At 40.1% G+C, this 25,741-nt stretch overlaps 2 protein-coding genes across 6 annotated transcripts in view; one reads left to right on the top strand and one right to left on the bottom strand.

The window, feature by feature from the left end:
• TENT4B (terminal nucleotidyltransferase 4B) overlaps positions 1 to 25,741 on the bottom strand; it is a 64,387-nt gene that overhangs the window by 25,490 nt on the left and 13,156 nt on the right. The window lies entirely within an intron of this gene.
• On the top strand, positions 10,406 to 12,555 carry LOC132415972 (large ribosomal subunit protein eL21-like). Its single transcript, XM_059999183.1, has 2 exons — positions 10,406 to 10,932; positions 11,154 to 12,555. Exons 1-2 carry the CDS (start codon positions 10,788 to 10,790, stop codon positions 11,489 to 11,491), a joined length of 483 nt encoding a protein of 160 aa, XP_059855166.1. The 5' UTR covers positions 10,406 to 10,787; the 3' UTR covers positions 11,492 to 12,555.

The raw sequence follows: 25,741 nt of genomic DNA, 5'->3' as shown, positions 1-25,741 counted from the left end.
CAATAACCCATTAAAAAGAATGATGAAGAGCTAAATGAGCCCAGAGAGAAAGATCTAAGATTTGTTATGTTTAAAAGAAAGGATCCCTTTCATGTACATTAAAAAGACACACACAGGGACTTCCCCGGTGGTCCAGCGGGTAAGACTCCATGCTCCCAATGCAGGGGGCCCAGGTTCGATCCCTGGTCAGGGAAAGAGATCCCACATGCCGCAACGAAGATCCCGCGCGCCACAGCTAAGACCCGGCGCAGCCAAATAAATAAATAAAATAAATTTTAAAAAATAAAATAAAGTAATAAAAACACACACACAAAGAGAGAGAGTCACCATATGTTTCTATTTGCATTACAAGTTTTCTGGAAGGAGAACTGTTAACAGTGATGGCTGTGGGGACAGGGCATGGCAGGAGAGGTAGGGACACTTTAGTTTTTTATTTCATATCACTGTATAATCTTGTAATTTTTTTAAAACCACTAGTGCTTATTTGTTTGTCTGCTTTTCTAACAGGAATCATCATTATCTGTTGGGCGAGATTACAGGTCACTTGTCATCGTCTTTATATTTTCCATGTGAAAAATACACACGTGTATTTCCCCAAAGCTTCGCCCCACAGAACATGGTCTATATACCATACTGTTTATGGTGACTAAACCTGGTGAGTGAATTTGGGGCTGGGAAGAGACTCACTTTTTTTAAAGTATACACTGATATATATATAGTCTATCATTTAAAATGCATACACGTTAATTACCATTGTATATTTTTATAACAAGGAAAAATATCATTAAAGAAAATTAACACTTAAAGGAAAAAGACTCAGCTTACTCTAATAATCGAGCTTTGCAGACCAAAAGGCTACACACCAGGCAGCTGGAAGACTTGAGCAGAGAGGGGACCCCAAACCCGGGCACGCAGCAACTGACACATGACACAGTTGGGAAGTTACGTCATGCATGATGCAGTGAGTATAGTAGTAAGTTTCTGCTGCTGTCTGACTCACCCCTTCTAGGGACTTAAATCTGTGTGTATATGCAAGACAAATTTCTGGAAGAATACATAAAAACTGCTCGCAGTGGTTTCCTCTGGGGGGAGGGGGTGGGACTGAGGTCTGAGGTATAGGGATTTATACAGCCTTTTGTACTGTTTGATTTTTTTCAAATGCAAGTAGGCACCAAAAGAAGTGAATAACAGCAAGCCCTGAGGCAATCCCTAGAGCAGTCTGAGTGACATCTTCAGGAGGCTCTAGAATCTGATTTTTACAAAGAAATTGTCACACACACACACACACACACACACACACACACACACACACACGTCCTATATTTCCGGCTGCCGGCTAGACTCCTCTACCTATATGTCACCTCAAACTCATTCAAAATGAAATTCCTTGTCTTCTTCCAAAACCTAGCCTTCCTGCTTGCATTTTCTTCCCTGAGTTATTGTTTCCCCAAAATGGAAACCAAACTGGTCTCCCTGCCCCTAGCTTTTCCCTTCTCTGGGCCATCTTCCACGTGATCACCCTTCCTCAAGCTATCTGTGTCATTTCCTGATGCCTCTTCCCCCCCAGTACAGCCACAAAGAACTGTGCTGGTACACGCCAGGCCTCCTCAAGAGCCCCGCCCTTGTACAGGCAGGCCCTGTGCCTGGAACACCTTTTTACTCAGCCTTTGCGAGCTCCACTAGCACCTCCTCAGTCAAGTTCCCAGAAGCAGTGTCACTTCAGCTCCTCCGCAGCGCTCCTGCCCCTCTAGTCTTAGTCCTACCTCCTGCCCAGCAGTCAATCCAAGCGAGTTCACAGCAGATGCCCTGCTCACAGGCCTCCCTGCTCCGACTCGACTCTCCGAGGCAGCTCTGTGTCCCCAGACCCAGGACACAGTACGGAAAAGCACTTCTTGAGGAAGGGACCCTCAGCTGACATATGTACATCTACCCACACCCACGTCCACATGTCATAAAACTTCATGTCAGGCATAGAAGATAAGAATTTTTATTTTAGGCGCTAAATATAGGAGTTCACACAAATAGGAAACACACTTACATACTAGAACACTTGAGAGAGAGTGTGAAAGGGATTTCCTGTCAGGAGACAGCGCAGGGCTTTCGTTCATGTCTCTTAGCCATTTGCCCCCAGACCTATCTGAAGAGGTGAGACGTTCTTCCCTCAAAAAAGCATTAGGAAAAAGTTGTCTTCAAGTAGAAACAAATGCCAAAGGCATTTATAACCAGGGGAACATGAAGCTTCTTTCTTCACAGCTCTATCTCACCATAATTCACTTCCAATATTTTAAAATCAAATTGGCAGTCTTACACTTCAAATAGGGACAACTCAGTTGAGAATTTAACAATGAGAAGACATGGTATTTGAGGGTCATGTTATCCACAAAAAACAAAACTAACGTAATAAAAACCAAATTTGACAGATTTTTGGCAGTAAAATTATATTTAAACACATACATCAGGATCTGAGATTAAGAATACCAGGTTTTATTTTGGTTGTAATCAAGAGAAAAAACAATAATATATAAAAGCACTAAAGAGAAGCAATTTTAAAAACCCTGAAGTTATAATAAAAATAACTGAACCTGGGGCTTCCCTGGCGGTCCAGTGGTTAAGACTCCCCTGCCTCCAGTGCAGGAGGCACAGGTTTGATCCCTGGTTGGGGAACTAAGATCCCACGTGCCACGCACGTGGCATGGGAAGGAAAGAAAGGAAAGAAAGGGAGGGGGAGGGGGAGGGGGAGGGAGAGGGGGAGGGGAGGGGAGGGGAGGGGGAGGGGGAGGGAGAGGGAGAGGGAGAGGGAGAGGGAGAGGGAGAGAAAGAGGGGGGGAGAGAGAGAGAGAGAGAGAGAGAGAGGGAGAAAGAGGGAGAAAGAGAGAAAGAGAGAAAGAGAGAAAGAAAGAAAGAAAGAAAGAAAGAAAGAAAAAAAGGAAGGAAGGAAGAAAGGAGAAAGAGAGAAAGGAAGAAAGAAAGAAATGTGTCCCAAACTGGCCCTGTAGATACTTCTTCTAAGTCCATACGTTCTCTATGAGAATTTTTAAATTGTGTGTTTTCACTTCAATATTACTCTAATAACATTAGCATGAGCTTGTTCTGGATCATCCAGATGCTTCTCTGGAAACAGAGAGCTGCCCAGGGATTCTCCAGCCCACATGCTGTTGTGTTTACCATCAAGCTAAGGCCAAAGAAGAGGATTTTAATTGGTCTGTACTAACAGTCAAGAACAGGGTAAGACCTGATACATGTATCACACACATATGCCAAGTAAAGGTCAAATGGCACCCCTGAACATTTCTACAGTTTTCAGAATAGAGAAAAATGATGAGAGAACTGAGTTGTCACAGGGCAAGGTACCAAAGGCATTTCCAGTGCATTCCCAACACCACAGCAGGCAATATCATATTTACATTGAGAGTAGCAATATGATCTGCGTAAAACATCATCTGTCCCATAAATTAATTTTAATTTTATTGATTCTGTCATTTTATCTGTATTTACCTGGTTGTTTTGTTTTTGTAACCTTTTTTAAGCATAAGAAATTTATCCTTGTGTGCATTCTTACATTATAATAAAAATAACTCAAGCTAGGGTGCCAAGAGCAGTCGATGGAGAAAGGACAGTCTTTTCAAAAAATGGTGCTAGGGGGCTTCCCTGGCGGCGCAATGGTTGAGAGTCCGCCTGCCGATGCAGGGGACGCGGGTTCGGGCCCCGGTCCGGGAAGATCCCACATACCGCAGAGCGGCTGGGCCCGTGAGCCATGGCCACTTAGCCTGTGCGTCTGGAGCCAGTGCTCTGCAACAGGAGAGGCCACAACAGTGAGAGGCCCGCGTACCGAAAAAGAAAAAAAAAAAAGAGAGTGAAAAGACAACCAACAGAATGGGAGAAAATATTTTCAAATCATCTATCTGATAAGGGATTAATATCCAAAATATACAAAGAACTCCTACAATTCAACAACAAAATCAAATCCCAATTCAAAAATGGACAAAGGACTTGAATGGACATTTCTCCAAAGAAGAACTATGGATGACCAATAAGCACATGAAAAGATACTCAACATCGGGCTTCCCTGGTGGCGCAGTGGTTGAGAGTCCGCCTGCCGATGCAGGGGACACAGGTTTGTGCCCCGGTCTGGGAAGATCCCACATGCCGCGGAGCGGCTGGGCCCGTGAGCCATGGCCACTGAGCCTGCGCATCGGGAGCCTGTGCTCCACAAACAGGAGAGGCCACAGCAGTGAGAGGCCCGCGTACCGACAAAAATAAATAAATAAATAAAAACGAAGGATATTTTGATATATGTCATAACATGCATGTTAAGAACATTATGCTAAGTGAAACAATAAGTCAGACACAAAAGGACAAATATTGTATGTTTCCACTTATATGAAGTACCTAGAATAGGCAAATTCAGCGGGAAAGCAGAACAGAGGTTAGTTACCAGGGGCTGGAGGGGAGGGGGGAATGGGGAGTGACAGTTTAATGGGTAGATAGCTTCTGCTTGGAATGACGAAAAATTCTGGAAACTGATAGTGGTGACGGTTGGACAGTGATGTGAATGTACTTAATGCCACTGAACTGTATACTTAACAATGGTAAATTCTATGTTATGTATATTTTATCACAATAAGAAAAACTTAAGCTAACACTGGATATCTGCCAAAAATGTTTTATGAAGATCTTAATCTGAGAAACACTGCTACAGAGTTAGAATTAAAAATTAAACCATTTATGTAATGTTTAAAAATATAGACACCAATGGTATATATTGCTATGGATGTAAACACAGAAGCATAAAAACATCAGCGTTGCAAGAGTGGTCACCTCTGGGAAAGGAGGGAGGTAAATGGGAGGTGTGCCAAACGCCGTTCAAGTGTACCTGAAAAGTTATATTCCTTATGTAAAGGAAATAAAAGAAAAAACATGGAAGAAACAAAGGGAGGGAGGGAGGGAAAAAAAGGGAAAAAGTCAAATTTGTTAAATCCAGATGGTGGGGACTCAGGGGCTCATTGCTATTCTGTATCCTCTCCATATGTTTGAAATAGTTAATAATAAAAATGTGAAATGACTAAGAATCAAAAGTTTACATAATAAGGAATTAAAACTTCCTTTAGCCATTCTACACAATGAATGAGCAGACAGCCCAGACACAGGCCATGTTCCCAATTTACCATCAAGAGCACCTTCCACTTCCCATCTTCCCCTCTCCCCATGGATCTAAGCTGCCACCAACTAGCAGTCAGAGTTGTCAATCAGCATTCACTAGCCAGACTTTTCTCTCACTCTGAGACCATAATTGGTCTTACAATTTTTGCTTGCCTCCAAAATTGCAAGTTAAAAAAACACTAATTCCCATTAGAATTAATGTAAAAACTGCAGCATTTCTACATACAATTAAATTCATACCAGGCTAGTAGTAGTAATACAGTTACGATTGGTTCATAATTACTTACTGCAGGTAACTGAAAATTGTCAATAAAAGGCAAAAATTCCCAAATAAGCCAGAACTTGGAAGTAACTGCAACTTGGAGCTTTGCTACTTTGCCAGTTGTATCAAAAGTGTACAAATAAGATCAGGGTAGAAATAACCCTAGAGCCATTCATAGTCATTCTCTCTCTCTCTCCCTCTCCCTCTCCCTCTCTCTCTCTCTCTCTCACACACACACACAACACACAATTAGATCTTTTTTTTTCTTTTAGCCAAAACACTATTTCCATGTAAGTATGGGAGATGTAAAAGTACACCAGGCTCAAAATGACACTAAGAACCAAAAGAGGGAACACTCCTAGGTATCTATCCAAGGGAAATGAAAACGTCTACCCACGCAAAAGCTGTTCGTAACAGCATTATTCACAATAGCCAAAAAGTGGAAACAATCCAAGTGTCCATCAATTGATGAATGGATAAACAAAATGTGGACACACTGAAATGTTATTCAGCCACATAAAGGCATGATACATATTACAACATGGATAAACCTTAAAAACACGCTAAGTGAAAGAAGGCACACACAAAAGGACACCTAAGCTATATAATTCCATTTATATGAAATGCCCCAAATAAGCAAATCCGTAGAGATAGAAAGTAACTGCTAGTGGATATGAGGCTTGTTTTGGGGGTGATGAAAATATTCTAAAACTTATTCTGATGATAGCTGCACAACTCTGTGAATATACTAAAAGACATCTGAACTGTACATATCTCAGTGAGGCTATCATTAGGGAAAAAAGAAAAAACAAGGACAAGCTGCCATTACAGACCCCAAAAGATTCTGCCTCAACTTGTATGTTACCACAAAGCAAAATAAGAGGAATAGGAGAGTCTATAAGTCAATAGAAAGAAGACTTGTATATCCAGGTAGTAAATGACTTAACACAAACCCAAAACAAAACAACTTGACATTTTACTTAGCACATGGACCAAGGTAACAGGCAAATTGTTACGCTTTTTGAAATATTGAAAGACCCAAAAAGGACCTAGGGATTCCAGGGTCAACATGTATCTAAAGCATTCAGAACTTTTTTTTTTTTTTTTTGCGGTACGCGGGCCTCCCACCGCTGCGGAGCACAGGCTCCAGACGCGCAGGCTCGGCGGCCATGGCTCACGCGCCCAGCCGCTCCGCGGCACGTGGGATCTTCCCGGACCGGGGCACGAACCCGTGTGCCCTGCATCGACAGGCGGACATTCAACCACTGCGCCACCAGGTAAGCCCGGCATTCAGAACTTTTAACGCAACATCAATCTAATCCGAGAGTCCCAATAGCTTCTCCACATGTCATCAGAGAGTCCATGAATCTGCGCCTGCCCACCTCAGCTCCCTCCTGGGCACTGCTGGTTTCACAGGATAATCCTCAAGCATCCAGAGAAAGTCAAACACAAAAAAACAAAAACAAAAACTCTTTTCACCATTAACTTCCCTAACAATGAGCATATATTATATGTCCTTAAGTTTACCATTACTTAGGGAGTCTTGTCTCATTTTACGGAAAGTTTTATAAATCTGAATAACTCTTTGACATTCTCCATTGGAAGACACAACCACCCATTTCTGGAACTGCTGAATCCCTCATGTAATTACCTCTTTCCTGGGCATATGATCTTCTGGTCAAGGACAAACTGCCAATGTTCTAATTCAGTGGTGCCAAGTTCATTATTACCTCACCTTCAGATAAGAAAGTGATACGCCTGAGAAAAATCAGAACATTAACACACTAGAAACTTCAAAGTAGAATAATAATACAGCCAACACATTTACACATACCTCAACAAACACACACACCAACAAACCCATGGGGCAAAAATCTCACAACCACTATTCCATGACAAAAATAAGTAAACGGATAAAGCCCAAATCTACTTGGGGGTAGCGGGGTGCAGGGTAGGAGCCTGGGAGCCTTCAGAAAAGCGGTAACAGTTTCCCTCATGCACCGTTAACCTTCACAGTCTTTCTAACACATAATGAGACCAGCAATTTTACTTTGAGGAACACAGATGGAGAAACTGGCTCAAAAGTAAACAACACTTATAAGTATGTTTCTCGTGCTTTATTCACAACAGAAAATGAAAAGCAACTTAGATGTCCAATAACAAGGGCGTGCTTTAGTAAACCCTGGTATATATAGTTATGTAGGAAAATATGGTCTACCCTCTCCAAAAAACACTGCATCGTAGACTATGTAAATACACGGAAAAGACCATGCAAAATGTAAACTAGGAGAAGGAATAAGATCTTTCAAGTAGAAGAAAATTGTATATTTTTAAATGGATCTTTTACAATGACACTTAAATAAGAGTTTACGGAGACTAATATTAGTTGATAATTTTTAATGAAGAGCTTCTTTGAAGTGGCATATTTGTTGTTATTCTACAGTCAAGTTGATTGAATATACAACGTAAAGTTTCTAACACTATTATGAAAGGCAAGCACCAAAGAAAATGCGGAACTCATCAAATTCTCTTGATATTTCTTGCTGTTTTGACACAATTATTCTGGCTACCATTATCTGTTAATCATCTTCACATCACTAACCTAATTCAGCGTTTTTTATAAACTATTTCCAAGTCAGCAGCCAGCACAATGGCACTGGGCATGAAGACATTCAGGGTATGCGGAGCAAACCCAAAACACTCCTCAAATTTTTGACAATTATAAACAAAAAAATTGCTCTGCTACTCTTGTGCCTTCACTGAAATATTTGCAAATTCAATGAAGTCCAGAAAATTCTCCTGAGTTCCCCTCCTCAACACTTCTGCAGCATGACCTGGCTGGAGGACAATTTAGCATTTTGCCCCAGCAATCACAGCACATGTGCACACAGAGGCAGCCACAAGAATGTTCACTGCAGCACTGGAATAGGAAACAGTGGAAACAACATTTGTGCTCACCAGGAGGAAAATGGCTTTAAAAATTATGGTACAACTACACAGTCGAATTCTACACAGCACGTGAACTGACATGAAAAAATTTCCAAGATACATTATTTGGAAAAAACCAAAATTTACAAAATAAAGTCCACCCAGTAGGAAAAGTTCTGGGAGGATCCACAGGACACTGGAAACAATCACTACCTCTGAAGAAGAGGCTGGAGCTAAGAATAAGAATGGTGGTCAAAGGAGACTCCTGACTTTTCTGTAACGTTTTGAGTTTTTACAAGGAGAATAAATTCATGCCTTATTTCCATAATTATAATTTAAGAAAAATCTCTGGATCATAAATTGCATGTGATTTATCTAATATTCCATTAAGGGAATTCAAATCTATATGAACACAGGTGGTATGGGTCTAACTGATAAAGCGCATTGAAGGTGCCCTGTCTTCACATTTAAATACAAAAACACACTTCCCTCTGTACCTCTCCAACAATGTAAATATGTTTCCTTCCTTAAAAACAACCCCAGACACCCTCCTCGCCAAAAAAAAAGGAAAAAAGCACTTTTAGTACAAGACCAAATTTTTAAAAAATCTTACACATAATCTCAAACTCCTTAATAAGCATTTTTACTTTTCATCCAAAAAACGATAGTGTTACAAAGCCTTAGCCAAACTTCACCTCATTAAGATGATGTCTGTTGCCCACATAACTATTTTGAAGTTGTTTCATTCACTTGGTCTGGTTTTAATCAATACAGAAAAGTTAGTGGGAAGGCAAAGCTATTCCATTTTGAGCATAATTTCGGAGGACTTCCAGCATCTCATCTCCCGCCTCAACAAGGAACCCCTCTTATAGCAAGGGGGTCCAAGGGATTCTGATAATTAGCCGGATTTGGGAACCCACGCTCTAAAAGTGGGTTTTAAGCAGTACTTCTCAATCCATGCTGCATACGATTATTATTTTTTAAATATGACGTGAGAGCCACCACCCACTGCAGACCTATTAAATCAGAATCTCTGAGGAGTGGGTTCCCGTCATCAATTCTCTTTTTTAACTTCCTCAGATTGAGAACCCTGTGTTGAAGTAACTGGTTTAGGCGTTGCTCTTATCCAGCTCAGGAAGCAGAACACCATTATCTGCATGGGCCATAGGAAACACAGTGGCAGCCAGCAGAGGAGCTGAAACACCAACCCCCAGTTTTATTTGAAATCACAGAGTTAGGCTAACAGGACAAGATTCTCTATAACTAAGATCCATTATAGACTAGGGCTAGTAAGAAGCCCTGGTTTCAACTAAAGATAAAGTCACTCCACTAACTTGAAACTTGGTAAAGTCATTTAACCTCTCTGAGGTTCAAATTATCAATTTTTTAAAGGACTGGAATAAATGACCTCCGAAGATCCTCTGATCTCAAACCCCATGATGATTCTACCATGTGGCCACAAATCAATCAAGTCCATAAGCAGAGTATCCTTAAATAAATGCATGAATATCTTCTGCGAGTATCAGATTCATCATACATATAATTTTATGCTAATCTACATAAAAATTCTATTCATCATCACACCATAAGAAATCCTAACTGAACCTAATTAGATTCTATCAGATCAATCACAAGTGAAAATTAAACTAGTCACATAAGTCTCAAAATAAATACAGGGATTTCCCTGGTGGCGCAGTGGATAAGACTCCACGCTCCCAATGCAGGGGCCCCAGGTTCAATCCCTGGTTGGGGAACTAGATCCCACATGCATGCTGCAACTAAGAGTTTGCATGCCACAACTAAGGAGCCCGCGAGCCACAACTAAGGAGCCCTGGAGCTGCAAGTAAGGAGCCTGCGAGCCACAACTAAGACCCAATGCAACCAAATAAATATTTCTTTAAAAATTAAACAAACAAATAAATAAAACTATCAAAATAAACAATCTAATCCTACACCTAAAGCAACTAGAGAAAGAAGAACAAAAAGAACCCCAAGTCAGTAGAAGGAAAGAAATCATAAAGATCAGAGCAGAAATATATGAAATAGAAACGAAGAAAACAATAGCAAAGATCAATAAAACTAAAAGCTGGTTCTTTGAGAAGATAAACAAAATTGATAAACCCTTAGCCAGACTCATCAAGAAAAAAAGGGAGAGGACGCAAATAAGTAAAATTAGAAATGAAAAAGGAGAAATCACAACTGACACTGCAGAATTACAAAGGATTATAAGAGACTACTACAAACAACTAAATGCCAATAAAATGGACCACCACGAAGAAATGGACAAATTCTTGGAAAGGTACAAATTTCCAAGACTGAACCAGAAAGAAATAGAAAATATAAACAGACCCATCACAAACAATGAAATTGAAACTGTAATTAAAAATCTTCCAACAGCTTTTCGGCCGGAACCACCATCTTCCAGTAATTCGCCAAAATGATCAACACAAAGGGAAAGAGGAGGGGCACCCGCTACATGTTCTCCAGGCCCTTTAGAAAATATGGAGTTGTTCCTTTGGCCACATACATGCGAATCTACAAGAAAGGAGATACTGTAGATATCTGGACACTGTTCAAAACGGAATACCCCAGGCTTCCCTGGTGGCACAGTGGTTGAGAGTCCGCCTGCTGATGCAGGGGACACGGGTTCGTGCCCCGGTTCGGGAGGATCCCACGTGCCGCGGAGCGGCTGGGCCCGTGAGCCATGGCCGCTGAGCCTGCGTGTCCGGAGCCTGTGCTCCGCAACGGGAGAGGCCACAGCAGTGAGAGGCGTGCATACCGCGCAAATAAAAAATAAAAAAAAAAAAAGGAATACCTCAGAAATGTTACCATGGCAAAACTGGGAGAGTCTACAATGTTACCCAGCATGCTGTTGGCATCATTGTAAACAAACAAGTTAAGGGCAAGATTCTTGCCAAGAGAATTCATGTGCGTATCGAGCATATTAAGCACTCTAAGAGCCGAGACAGCTTCCTGAAACGGGTGAAGGAAAACGATCAGAAAAAGAAGGAAGACAAAGAGAAAGGTACTTGGGTTCAACTGAAGCGCCAGCCTGCTCCACCCAGAGAAGCACACTTTGTGAGAACCAATGGAAAGGATCCTGAACTGTTAGAGCCCATTCCCTATGAATTCATGGCATGATGGGTGTAAAGAAAATAGAAGACCTGGACTGTATAAATGTTTCTCTTAATTGAGTAGAAGTGTGTGACCCCCCTCCTCCAAACAAATATTTAAAGCACATTTTAATTGTGTCCAAATTCAGTGGGTGACATCTTTTTACTTTTCAAATTTAGTAGTTTTTCTTCCTGAAAGATGTGAGGTAGTTTGTTGTGCAGTATACTCCACTAGTTAATAAACTGCTAGATATTATTTATAAAATATTTGTACTAGTTTGAAAATAGTCTCTAAATTCCTATGAACAAAGGATTTAAAATAAATGAATTAAAGGTTAAAAAAAAAATCTTCCAACAAACAAAAGTCCAGGACCAGATGGCTTCACAGGTGAATTTTATCAAACATTTAGAGAAGAACTAACACTGATCCTTCTCAAACTCTTCCAAAAGATTGCTGAGGGGGGAACACTCCCAAATTCATTCTACGAAAACACCATCACCCTGATACCAAAACCAGAAAAAGATACCACAAAAAAAGAAAACTACAGGCCAATATCACTGATGAACATAGATGCAAAAATCCTCAACAAAATACTAGCAAACAGAATCCAACAGCACATTAAAAGGATCACATACCATGATCAAGTGGGATTTATCCCAGGGATGCAAAGGTTCTTCAATATACACAAATCAATCAATGTGATACACTGTATTAATAAATTAAGGAATAAAAACCATATGATCAGCTCAATAGACACAGAAAAAGCTTTTGATAAAATTCAACACCCATTTATGATTAAAAACTCTCCAGAAAATGGGCATAGAGGGAACCTACCTCAACATAATAAAGGCCATATACGACAAACCCACAGCAAACATCATTCTCAATGGTGAAAAACTGAAAGCATTTCCTCTAAGATCAGGAACAAGACAAGGATGTCCACTCTCACCGCTATTATTCAACATAGTTTTGGAAGTCCTAGCCACGGCAATCAGAGAAGAAAAAGATATAAAAGGAATACAAATTGGAAAAGAACAAGTAAAACTGTCACTGTTTGCAGATGACATGATACTATACACGGAAAATCCTAAAGATGCCACCAGAAAACTACTAGAGTTAATCAATGAATTTGGTAAAGTTGCAGGATACAAAATTAATGCACAGAAATCTCTGGCATTCCTATATACTAACAACACAAAATCAGAAAGAGAAATTAAGGAAACAATCCCATTTACCATCGCAACAAAAAGAATAAAATACCTAGGAATAAACCTATCTAAGGAGGCGAAAGACTTGTACTCAGAGAACTAAAACACTAATGAAAGAAATCAAAGATGACATAAACAGATGGAGAAATATACCATGTTCTTGGATTGGAAGAATCAACATTGTGAAAATGACTCTACTACCCAAAGAAATTTACAGATTCAATGCAATCCCTACCAAACTACCAATCACATTCTTCACAGAATTCGAACAAAAAATTTTACAATTCGTATGGAAACACAAAAGACCCTGAATACCCAAAGCAATCTTGAGAAAGAAAAACGGAGCTGGAGGAATCAGGCTCCCCGACTTCAAACTATACTACAAAGCTACAGTAATCAAGACAGTAGGGTACTGGCACAAAAACAGAAATATAGGTCAATGGAATAGGATAGAAAGTCCAGAGATAAACCCACACACATATGGTCACCTAATTTATGACAAAGAAGGCAAGAACATACAATGGAGAAAAGACAACCTCTTCAATATGTGGTGCTGGGAAAACTGGACAGCTACTTGTAAAAGAATGAAATTAGAACACTACCTAACACCATACACAAAAATAAACTCCAAATGGATTAAAGACCTAAGTGTAAGACCAGACACTATAAAACTCTTAGAGGAAAACATAGGAAAAACAATCTTTGACATAAATCACAGCAAGATTTTTTTTGACCCACATCCTAGAGTAATGAAAATAAAAACAAACAAATGAGACCTAATTAAACTTAAAAGCTTTTGCACAGCAAAGGAAACCATAAACAAGACAAAAAGACAACCCTCAGAATGGGAGAAAATATTTGCAAAGGAAACAGACACCAAAATATACAAACAGCTCATGGAGCTCAATATCTGTCATACAGAGTGAAGTCAGAAACAGAAACACAAATACCATATACTACTGCATATATATGGAATCTAAAGGAAAAAAAAATGGTACTGGGCTTCCCTGGTGGCACAGTGGTTGAGAATCCGCCTGCCGATGCAGGGGACACGGGTTCGTGCCCCGGTCCGGGAACATCCCACATGCCGCGGAGCGGCTAGGCCCGTGAGCCATGGCCGCTGAGCCTGCGCGTCCGGAGCCTGTGCTCCGCAACGGGAGAGGCCACAGCAGTGAGAGGCCCGCATACCGTAAAAAAAAAAAAAAAAAACGGTACTGATGAACCTAGTGGCAGGGCAGGAATAAAGACACAGACATAAAGAATGGACTTGAGCACACGGGGCAGGGTGTGGGGGTAAGCTGGGGTGAAGTGAGAGTAGCATCGACGTATATATACACTACCGAATGTAAAGTAGTTAGCTAGTGGGAAGCAGCCGCATAGCACAGGGAGATCAGCTCAGTGCTTTGCAACAACCTAGAGGGGTGGGATAGGGAGGGTGGGGAGGAGGCTCAAGAGGGAGGGGATAGGGGGATATATGTATGCGTATGGCTGATTCATTTTGTTGTACAACAGAAACTGACACAGTATTGTGAAGCAATTATACTCCAATAAAGATCTATTTAAAAAAATAATAAAAAGATATAAATAAATAAAACTATAAAAATAAATACATACATTTGGAATAAAGAAATTTTTAAAATAATTCAACCTTGTCTTTGTTAATGTTCTGATTAAAGGAAATTTTTTCCCATTTTTAAAAACTGTGGTAAAATATGTGTAAAATTTACCATTTTAAACATTTTTAAGTGTGCAGTTCTATGGCATTAAGACATACACATCTACTCAGCCATACAAAGAAACGACATTGATTTATTTGTAGTGAGGTGGATGGACCGAGAGACTGTCATACAGAGTGAAGTACGTCAGAAAGAGAAAAACAAATACCATATATTAACACATATATATGGAATCTAAAAAAAAAAAAAAAGGTCATGAAGAACCTAGAGGCAGGACGGGAATAAAGACGCAGACCTACTAGAGAATGGACTTGAGAACACGGGGAGGGGGAAGGGTACGCTGGGACAAAGTGAGCAAGTGGCATGTACATATTTACACGACCAAACGTAAAATAGATAGCTAGTGGGAAGCAGCGGCATAGCAAAGGGAGATCAGCTCAGTGCTTTGTGACCACTTAGAGGGGCGGGATAGGGAGGGCGGGAGGGAGGGAGATGCAAGAAGGAAGAGTTATGGGGATATATGTATAGCTGATTCATTTTGTTATAGAGCAGAAACTAACACACCACTGTAAAACAATTATACTCCAATAAGGACGTTAAAAAAACAAAAAGAAGACATACACATCTTGTGAAACTATCACTACTATCCATCTGTAGAACTTTTCTTTTTAAACCACTTTACTGAAGTATGACTGACACATAAAATATTTAATGTATATAACCATACTTGTAAAACTATCACCAACCATCAAGGCCAAAAACATATCCAACACCTCCCAAAAGTTTCCTCCTGCCCCCTTTATTTACTTTTTTTTTTTTTTTTTTTTTGCGGTACGCGGGCCTCTCACTGTTGTGGCCTCTCCCATTGTGGAGCACAGGCTCCAGACGCGCAGGCTCGGCGGCCGTGGCTCACGGGTCCAGCCACTCCATGGCATGTGGGATCTTCCCGGACCGGGGCACGAACCCGTGTCCCTTGCATCGGCAGACGGACTCTCAACCACTGCGCCACCAGGGAAGCCCTCCACTTTTTAATCTTCCCCAAATGAAACTCTGTACCCATTAAACCCTAACTCCCCATTCTCTTCTCCCCCGCCCCCAAACCCCTAGCAGTCACTGTTCTACTTTCTGTCTCTATGAATTTAACTACTCCCTAGGTATCTCATAGAAGTAGAATCTCATTCAATTCTGTCCTTTGTGACCAGCTTTTTTTTCACCTAGCACGTCCTTAAGTTTCACCCATGTTGTAGCATGTGTCAATTTCCTTCCCTTATAAAGCTGAATGATATTACATTGTGTGTATATTACAACATTTTGTTTACCCATTCATCCATCAATGAACACTTGGGTTGCTTCATTCTGATTTTTTTTTTTTAACTGTATGTTACTTTGAAGTCACATACAATAAAAATGAGAGAACCTTACATCATCACATTTCTTGGGGGGAAAAAAAAAAAGACCTGTAAGCAGATCACATTCTGGGCCATAAAACACACCTTAAAAACTTTTAAATCATACAAAGTATACTCTCAGACCTCAGTGGAATTAAACGAGAAATCAGTAATTTAAAAATAGCTGGAAAATCCCAAATATAATATTTGAAGATTAAATATGCAATACTTGGAGACTAAATAATTGGGAAATTAAAACTTGGGTCAAAGAAGTTGTCTCAAGAGATAGTCCTAACTAAATGAAAGTGAAAATATAACTTATCAAAACTTGTGACATGCAGGGAAAGCAGTACATAGAGTAAAATTTATATCACTGAATGCAAATATTAAAAAAGAAGAAAGGGATTCCCTGGTGGCGCAGTGACGGAGAGCCCGCCTGCCAATGCAGGGGACATGGGTTCGAGCCCTGGTCCGGGAAGATCCCACATGCCGCAGAGGTCCGGGAAGATCCCACATGCCGCAGAGCAGCGGGGCCTGTGCGCCACAGCTGCTGAGCCTGCGCTCTGGAGCCTACAAGCCACAACAACTGAGCCCACATGCCACAACTACGGAAGCCTGCATGCCTAGAGCCTGTGCTCTGCAACAAGAGAAGCCACCGCAATGAGAAGCCCGCACACCACAACGAAGAGTAGCCCCTGCTTGCTGCAACTAGAGAAAGCCTGTGAGCACGAATGAAGACCCAGTGCAGCCAAAAATAAATAAATAAAATAAATAAATTTATTTTAAAAAAAAAGAAAGAAAAGAAGAGAGATCTAAAATTCAATTATCTAAGTTTCTACCTTAGGAAACTAGAAAAAGGTGAACAAATTATATTCAAAGTAAGGACGAGAAAAATAATTAAAATTTGAGCAGAAATCAGTGAAAAAAGAAATCTATAGAGAAAAATCAGTGAAACAAAAGCTGACTCTTTGGAAAGATCAATGAAATGGATAAACCTCTAGCCAAATCGAGAAAAAAGAGAGAAGACACTAATTACTAACATCAGAAATGAATGAAGGGCCATCACTACTGATCCTATGGATATTAACAGGAAGATAAAGAAATATTATGAACCCACAAATTGATAACCTAGATAAAATACACCAATTCCTTGAAAGAGACAATCTACCAGGATTTATACAAGAAGAAAAGAACAATCTGAATAGGCCTATGTCTATTACGGAAACTGAATCAATAACTAATAATGCTCTTAAAATAAAAAGCAACAACCCCAGATGGGTTCACTAGGGAAATCTACCAAAGATCTAAGGAAGAAATTATCTGAATTTTCTACAATCTCTTCCAGAAAATAGAAGCAGAGGAAATCATTTGTAATGCATTCTCTGAGACGATTACCCTAATCCCCAAACCAAAGACATTATAAGAAAGAAAAACTACAGACCAATATCTCTGATATGTCTCTGAACACAGATGTAAAAATCTTGAACAAAATATTAGCAAACCAAATACAACAATGTACAAAAAGAATTATACACCATGACCAAGTGGGATTTATTCCAGGTATGCAAGACTGAGTCAACATTCAAAAATAAATTTATGTAATCCATCACAACAACAGGCTAAAGAAGAAAAATCCTATAATCATATCAAATAGAAAAAGCATTTGAAAAAAATCTAACACCCAATCAAAAACACTCAGGAAGGGAATTCCATGGTGGTCCAATGGTTACGACTGCAGGGGGCACAGGTTCAGTCCCTAGTTGGAGAACTAATATTCCCCCATGCCTCGTGGTGCGCCGCCCCGCCCCCCCCCCAAAAAAAACAACTCAGGAAACCGGAAATAGAGGGGAAGTTACTCAACTTGATAAAGAACATATTACAAATACCTTACAGCTACTTAATGATGTAAATTAGATGCTTTCCCACTAAGATTAGGGACAAGGCAAGATGTCCACTCTCACCACTCCTAATCAGCATCATATTGGAAGTCCTAATGCAATAGAACAAAACAAGGAAATAAAAAGTGTACATATTGGAAAGGAAGAATAAAATTGCCTTTGTTTGCTACTGACATGATTATCTATGTAGAAAATCCCAAAGAAGTAACAAAAAAATTCCTGGAACTAATAAGCCATTATAGCAAGGTTACAGGATACAAAGTTAATAAACAAAAGTCAACTGCTTCCTTATATACCAGCAATAAACAAATGAAATATGAAATTTAAAATGCAATACCATTTAAAAAAAACCCAAAACAGAAATACTTAGGTATAAATGTAACAACATATGATCAAGATCTATACAAAGAAAACTACAAAACTCTGATGAAAGAAATCAAAGATCTATTCCATTTCTTTGCAACTTGATCTACAGATACAATGAAATCCCAATCAAAATTCAGCAAGACATTTTGTACATATCAACAAACTGATTCTAAAATTTATATGGAAAGGCAAAAGATCCAGAATAGCCAAAATAATATAGAAGGAGAAGAATAAAGTCAGAGGAATGACAATACCTGACTTCGAGACTTACTATCATGCTAAAGTAATCAAGACAGTGAGGTACTGGCGAAAGGCTAGACACGGAACAGAATAGAAAGCCCAGGGCTTCCCTGGTGGCGCAGTGGCTGGGAGTCCACCTGCCGATGCAGGGGACACGGGTTCGTGCCCCAGTCCGGGAGGAGCCCACGTGCCGCGGAGCGGCTGGGCCCGTGAGCCATGGCCGCTGAGCCTGCGTGTGCAGAGCCTGTGCTCCGCAACAGGAGAGGTCACAACAGTGAGAGGCCCACGTACCACAAAAGAAAAACAAACAAACAAAAAAAAAAACCCACAAAACTATAAAATTCCTAGAAGACAACCTAAGAAAAAATTTAGGTGACCTTGAGTTTGGCCATGACTTTTCAGACACAATACCAAAAGCACAGTCCATAAAAGAAAATTGCTAAATTGGACTTCACTAAAAGTAAAAACTTCTGCTCTGCAAAAGACACTGTCAAGAGAAGGAAAAAAGGCAAGCCATCGACTGGGAAAAAATTTTTTACAAAACACATATTTAAGGGACTTCCCTGGTGGTCCAGGGAAGGTCCACCTTGCAATGCAGGGGATGAGGGTTCAATCCCTGGTCGGGGAACTAAGATCCCACATGCTGCAGGGCAACTAAGACCACGCACCACAATTAATAAGCTCGCGCGCCTCAACTAGAGAGCCTGCGGGTCGCAAACTACAGAGTCCACGCGCCCTGGAGCCTGCCTGCGCACCACAACTAGAGAAGAGGAAACCCATACACCACAACTAGAGAGAAGCCCGAGTGTCACAACGAAGAGCCCGCGCACCACAACGAAAGATCCCGTATGCTTCAATGAAGATTCCGCACGCCGCAACTAATAAATAAAATAAATAAGTAAATAATTTTTTAAAAATACATATTTAATAAAGGACTGGTATCCAAAATATTTAAAACTCAACAATAATAAAATAACCTAACCGAGCTTCCCTGGTGGCGCAGTGGTTGAGATTCTGCCTGCCAATGCAGGGGACATGGGTTCGAGCCCTGGTCTGGGAAGATCCCACATGCCGCGGAGCAACTAAGCCCATGAGCCACAGCTACTGAGCCTGCGCGTCTGAAGCCCGTGCTCTGCAACAAGAGAAGTCGCAATAGTGAGAGGCCTGCGCACCGCGACGAAGAGTGGCCCCCGCTTGCCCCAACTGGAGAAGGCCCTCGTGCCGAAATGAAGACCCAACACAGCAAAAATAAATAAATTAATTAATTTAAAAAGAAAAGAAAGAAAATAACCTAACTTACAAATGAGCAAAACATGGAGTATCATCTATAAAAATATCAAATTCTATGCGGTACACCTGAAATTAATATAATATTGTAAGTCACCTATACTTCAATTAAAAAAAAAAGCAAAATATCTGAGGAGACACCTCACCAAAGAAAATACAGATGACAAGTATAAGAAAAGATACCTGACATCATATGTCATTAGGGAACTGCAAATTAAAACAATGAGATACCACTATACACCTATTAGGATGGCCAAAATCCAAATCACTGATAACACCAAATGCTGGAGAGGATGTGGAGCAACAAGAACTCTCATTCATTGCTGGTGGGAATGTAAAATAGAACAGTCACTTTGGAAGACAGTTGGTAGTTTCTTACAGAACTTAATATACTCTTACCATCCATCCAGGAATCTCACACTCCTTGGTATTAACCCAAAGGAGCTGAAAACTTATGTTCACACAAAAACCTGCACACAGATGCTTATAACAGCTTTATTCATAACTGCCCAAACCTGGAATAACCAAGATGTCCTTCAACAGGTAATTGGATACATAAGCTGTGGTACACCCATACAATGGAGTACTATTCAGCAATAAAAATGAGCTATCAAGCCAGGAAAAGATACAGAGGAACCTTAAATGCATACTGCTAAGTGAAAGTAGACAATCTGAAATGGTCACATACTGTATGATTCCAACTATATAACATTCTGGAAAACACAAAACAATGGAGACAATAAAAAGATCAGTGGTTGCCAGGGGCTCAGGGGGAGAGAGAGATGAACAGGTAGAACACAGGATTTTTAGGGCAGTGAAACTATTCTGCGTGATATCATTCTGTATAATGATGGATACAAGTCATTATATACATTTGCCAAATCCACAGAATGTACAACACAAAGAGTGAAACCTAACAGTAAACTATGGACTTTAATTAGTCGTAATGTATCAACATAGGGCCCATCAATTGTAACAAATACAATACATACAATACATTAATTATAGAGGAACTGGGGTGGGAGTGGGGAAGTGAGGGAGTATATGAGAACTCTGTACTTTCTGTTCAATTTTTCTGTAAACGTAAAACTGCTCAAGAAAAAATCATATACACACAAATATATACATAAAACACACACACACACACACACACACACACACGGCTCTTGGGGAAGGAAAGAGGAACCAGCTACTTCAGAACAGAAATGTCCATGAATATCTCCACTTTGCCCAGGTCTCACCGTTTTCCCTGCCTACTGACTCCCCAGAAGGGGCGACCACAGACTCCTAAGGAAGCTGAAGCCAAACCATGATCTTGAGGCTCGATTCACGTCATCATCTTGGAGCCTTCCTTTACAGAGGTCATACTGCCCTTCCTTTACACACCTTGCTACATGGTTTTTATACGTAAATAGTAACCTTTAAAATAAGTATTTGATTGGAGGTAAAGTGTTAAACATTTACTCCCGGTAGGAATCCTTCCTATAATGCTGTATGGGTTACAGCATTCTTTGGCCTAAGGTTAAAGAATATTAGCACAAGATGAAGAAACACAATCCAAGTTTAATTTAAAGGAAAAATAAATGTATTACTCTGGTTGTCAAGTTAAGGCTGTGAGAATTCTGTCTCCTGAGCAGAGGCTCACAGGCCACTACATCCATCATGGTTTTCTTCAGCTACCACAAGCTGAAAGCAAAGGTCAGGTGTGCCTGTGGGCCAAGGGCTCCCCTGACAGTCCCAGCCACCGACCAAAGGTCACGTACAGTTCACTACTTCCTCTTCCACACACCAGGCACTAGTCGGCCCAAAGCCCACTTCAGCTTCCTGCAGCCCACCTTGCTTCTCTTTCCTGAGGGATGACAGCTCATTAACAGAGCTAGTTAAAAGTTATATCCCCTTTCTCACTCTTATCCTGTTTTCCCTATGGGAACCGTACCCTCAGGACAACCAAATGGTTGAGGAGGAAAAGTTTCTCCTTTTAGGAGCTAATAAATGATAAAGGATCAAGAGAATAAGAAGATCCCAAGTTTACAACTCTAATGATGAACTAATATTTATAGGCAATGATCATTAATGGCTACTAATATCACAAAAATAAAGACATTCAGATACTATATGTGTCCTGGGAAAAGTACACACCACCCTCTATGATGTATTCTTGCAGAAAACAACAACAACAAATCTAAACAAGCCTCTAGATCTAATTACAAATTTATAGAAAATACAGGGGTACACAGAACATATTAAATTGACACCACAGGAGTGCAATTAGCAAAACTCAGAAAGTAGAAAAATCTATAGGAAAAACACCCCAGCTTCTTCAACAAATAAATTAATGGGGGGAAAACAGACAGCAGACAAAGCTGTTGATTAAAAGATTAAAAAGGCATTTCAACCAACAGCAATGCAAGAAACTCATTTGGATTCTGATTTGAACAAACTGTTAAAAAAAAATTAAGGCACAATTGGGGAAATATAAACATTGGGTATTTGAGGTAACTAACGAATTATTGTTAACTTATTCAGGTGTAATAATAGTATCACGATTATGGTTTCTTTTTAAGTCCTTATCTAGAGACGCACGCATATAGAAAGGTTTATATAAAATGATGTGACATCTGGAATTTGCTTCAAAATAATGTGGGGTGGAAATGGACTGGCATGCAAGTGAAATGAGTTTGGCCATGGGTTGATGACTGTTGAAGTTGTGTGATGAGTACATGGAAGTTCATTATCTATTCTGTGTACTTTCATACCGTTTGTGATTCTCCATAATAAAAATGTTTTAAAAAATGAAGTAGAGGGCTTCCCTGGTGGCGCAGTGGTTGAGAGTCCACCTGCCGATGCAGGGGACACGGGTTCGTGCCCCGGTCCGGGAAGATCCCACATGCCATGGAGCGGCTGGGCCCATGAGCCATGGCCGCTGAGCCTGCGCGTCTGGAGCCTGTGGTCCACAATGGGAGAGGCCACAGCAGTGAGAGGCCCGCGTACCGCGAAAAAAAAAATGAAGTAGAGTAATTTCAGACCTCAAATTTTTCTAAGAAAGATAAACCATTATAGCCCATCATAGTAGATGCTGCTCCCCATCTATCTCGATTAAGCTAAATACTACACAGTCAGCCCTCCGTACCCGTGGGTTTCACATCCAAACAATCAACCAACCACAGATCAAAATCTCAATCCGAGGTTGGTTGATTCCTCAGATGCAAACCCCACAGATATGGAGGGCCAACTGTATTCATTGCACTACACCATTTTATGTAAGGGATTTGAGCATCCCCGTGTTTTGGTATCCATCCTGGAACCAATCCCCCATGGATACCCAGGGACCACTGTATATCCAACCTATCCTTTTAGGGATTGTCGTATGAAACCTGTATAACCAATTTTTCCTTTCCAACCCTCCACAACCTAACCAATCTTCCAAAACATTAGCAAAAAATCTCTACTCTTCTCAAAGTTTGCCCTTACCTCACTAGTCAAAAGCAACCTCTCCACCTTATCCAGTTTATCCAACCAGACCATAATTTCTTAGAAGGCAGAGAATGTTTTACTGTCTTTACTTCCCACAAAAAGCCTAGTGCAGGGGCTTGCATACAGCAGTAGATTATCCAACCAAAAAACCGTGTGGATCATCCTGGTCTGTTTGGAGATGAGTCGCAAAATCAACAAGTAATAAAGAACCAAAAGCAGAGGACATGTTTACAAAATCTATATGTCACAAAGAATGGATAAACATATTGTGATAGATCTATACAATAAAAATGCTACTCGGCATTAAAAAGTAACAAAGAACTATATTACACACAATATGCATGAACCTCCAAAACATCATGCTAAGAGGAGTCAGGCACAAAAGACTACCCAGCATATATAATTCCATTTAATCAAAATCCTAGAAAAGGCAAAAGTGGTTGCTCAGGGGAAGCGATGGGGTAAAGCAACTGACTGTAACGGGCATGAGGGTACTTTCTGAGTGATGGAAATGTTCTATATCTTCTTCCTACATTTTGATTGTTGTGGTCACACAACTGTATATATTTCCAAAAGTCACCTATCTGTACAATTTAAATGGGTGAATTTATTATATATAAATTATATCCTAATAAAAGCTATTTATAAATCATAAAATTAGAATTAAAAATTACATGTATTTGTAATAGGACAGAACAAGGGCTCTTATAAATAAGACCAACATCTCCAAGAAAAAGGAACGAAACTGGGTCATTTGTAGAGATGTGGATGGACCTAGAGTCTGTCACACAGAGTGAAGTAAGCCAGAAAGAGAAAAACAAATATCGTATATTAACGCATATATGTGGAATCTAGAAAAATGGTACAAACACCCTATTTGTAGGGCAGGAATAGAGACGTAGACATAGAGAACGGATATGTGGACAGAGGGGAAAAGGGGTGGATGGAATGAATTGGGAGATTAGGTTTGACATAAAAACACTACCACATGTAAAACAGATAGCTAGTGGGAACCTGCTGTATAGCACAAGGAGCTCAGCTTGGTGCTCCGTGACAGCCTAGATGGGTGGGGTGGAGCGGGGGGGTGGGAGGGAGGTCCAAGAGGGAGAGGATATAGGTATACATATAGCTGATTCACTTCACTGTACAGCAGAAACTAACACAACATTGTAAAGCAATTATACTCCAATTAAAAAAAGATAGGCAAGGGAAATAAGAAATTGCAAAGAAAAATAGCCAATTAATGTGAAGGCATGTGCAAATGAAATCAGTAAAATACTATTTTTTACCTATAAAATTGGCAAAAAATGTTTCCTTTTGTATTGGTATTTGCTTTTATTTGTAACATGTAGCATTGGTGAAGGTTTAGGGAAAATTCGGACTCTTGCACACTGCTAATGTAAGGGTAAACTGATCGAATCTTTCCACAGGAAAATTTGGCAAAAGCCTTAAAAGATATAAACATTCTCCAGTCTAAAACTTTATCCTCAAGAAATAACCATGTGGCAAGACAATTTATGGAGAAAGAATGGTCTTTAACCAATGGTGCTGGGACAACCTCATATCCACAGGCAAAAGAATGAACTTAGACCTCTACCTCACACCATATGCAAAAGTGAATTCAAAATGGATCAAAAACCTAAATTTAAGAGCTAAAACTGTAAGACTCTTAAAAGGCAAAATAGGGGTCAATTTTTGTGATCTTGGCAATGGTTTCTTAGATATGACACCTAAAGCACAAGAAACAGAAAAAAAATAGACAAATTGGAATTTATAAAATAGAACAAACAAATAAAACTTTGTGCCTCAAAGGACAATATCAAGATAATATAAAGACAATCCACAAAATGGGAGAAAATATCTGCAAATCATCTATCTGATAAGGGTCTACAATCCAGAATATATAAAGAACTCTTACCATAAACAATAAAAAGTCCACTAGAAAAAACTGGGCAAGCAACTTAAACAGACATTTCTCCAAAGAAGATATACACGCAGCCTACAAGCACATGAAAAGATGCTCAACATCCTTAGTCGTTAGGGAAATGCAATCAAAACCACAATGAGGGCTTCTCTGATGGTGCAATGGTTGGGAATACGCCTGCCAGTGCAGGGGACATGGGTTCGAGCCCTGGTCGGAGAGGATCCTACATGCTGTGGAGCAACTAAGCCTGTGCGCCACAACTACTGAGCCTGTGCTCTGGAGCCCACGAGCCACAAGTACTAAGCCCGCGCGCCTAGAGACTGTGCTCCGCAACGAGAGGGCACTGCGATGAGAAGCCCACACGCACCGCAACGAAGAGTAGCTAGCCCCCGCTTGCGCCAACTAGAGAAAGCTCGTGTGCAGCAACAAATACCCAAGGCAGCCAAAAATAAAATGAATTAAATAAATTTTCAAAAACAAAAAAGCACAATGAGATACTACTTCACACTCCCTAGGACGGCTATAATCAAAAAGACAGATAATGAAAAGTATTGACAAGAACATGGAGAAACTGGAAACCTCAGACATTGCTGGTGGGAATGAAAAATATTATAGCCACTTTATATGACCCAGCAATTCCACTCCAAGTTATTTACCCAAGAAAAATGAAAACACATGTCCACAAAAAAAATCTGTACATGAATGTTCATTATTTATAATAGCCAAAAAGTGGAAACAACCCAAATGTCCATCAACTAATAAATGGATAAACAAAATGTGGTATATTCATACACTGGAATATTTAGGCATAAAAAG

Source organism: Delphinus delphis, chromosome 20 (assembly GCF_949987515.2).
Source record: "Delphinus delphis chromosome 20, mDelDel1.2, whole genome shotgun sequence".
In the NCBI taxonomy this organism is placed as follows: domain Eukaryota; kingdom Metazoa; phylum Chordata; class Mammalia; order Artiodactyla; family Delphinidae; genus Delphinus; species Delphinus delphis.
The sequence above is the reverse complement of the archived record's forward strand: the minus strand, read 5'-3'. Positions and strand labels throughout refer to the sequence as shown.

Bases quoted from the DNA above. Each gene is read 5' to 3' on its own strand.
- LOC132415972 (XM_059999183.1), top strand. From the start codon at position 10,788: ATGATCAACACAAAGGGAAAGAGGAGGGGCACCCGCTACATGTTCTCC. The intron at 10,933-11,153 runs AATACCCCAGGC...AAATAAAAAAAA, and splicing joins CTGGACACTGTTCAAAACGG to AAAAAGGAATACCTCAGAAA.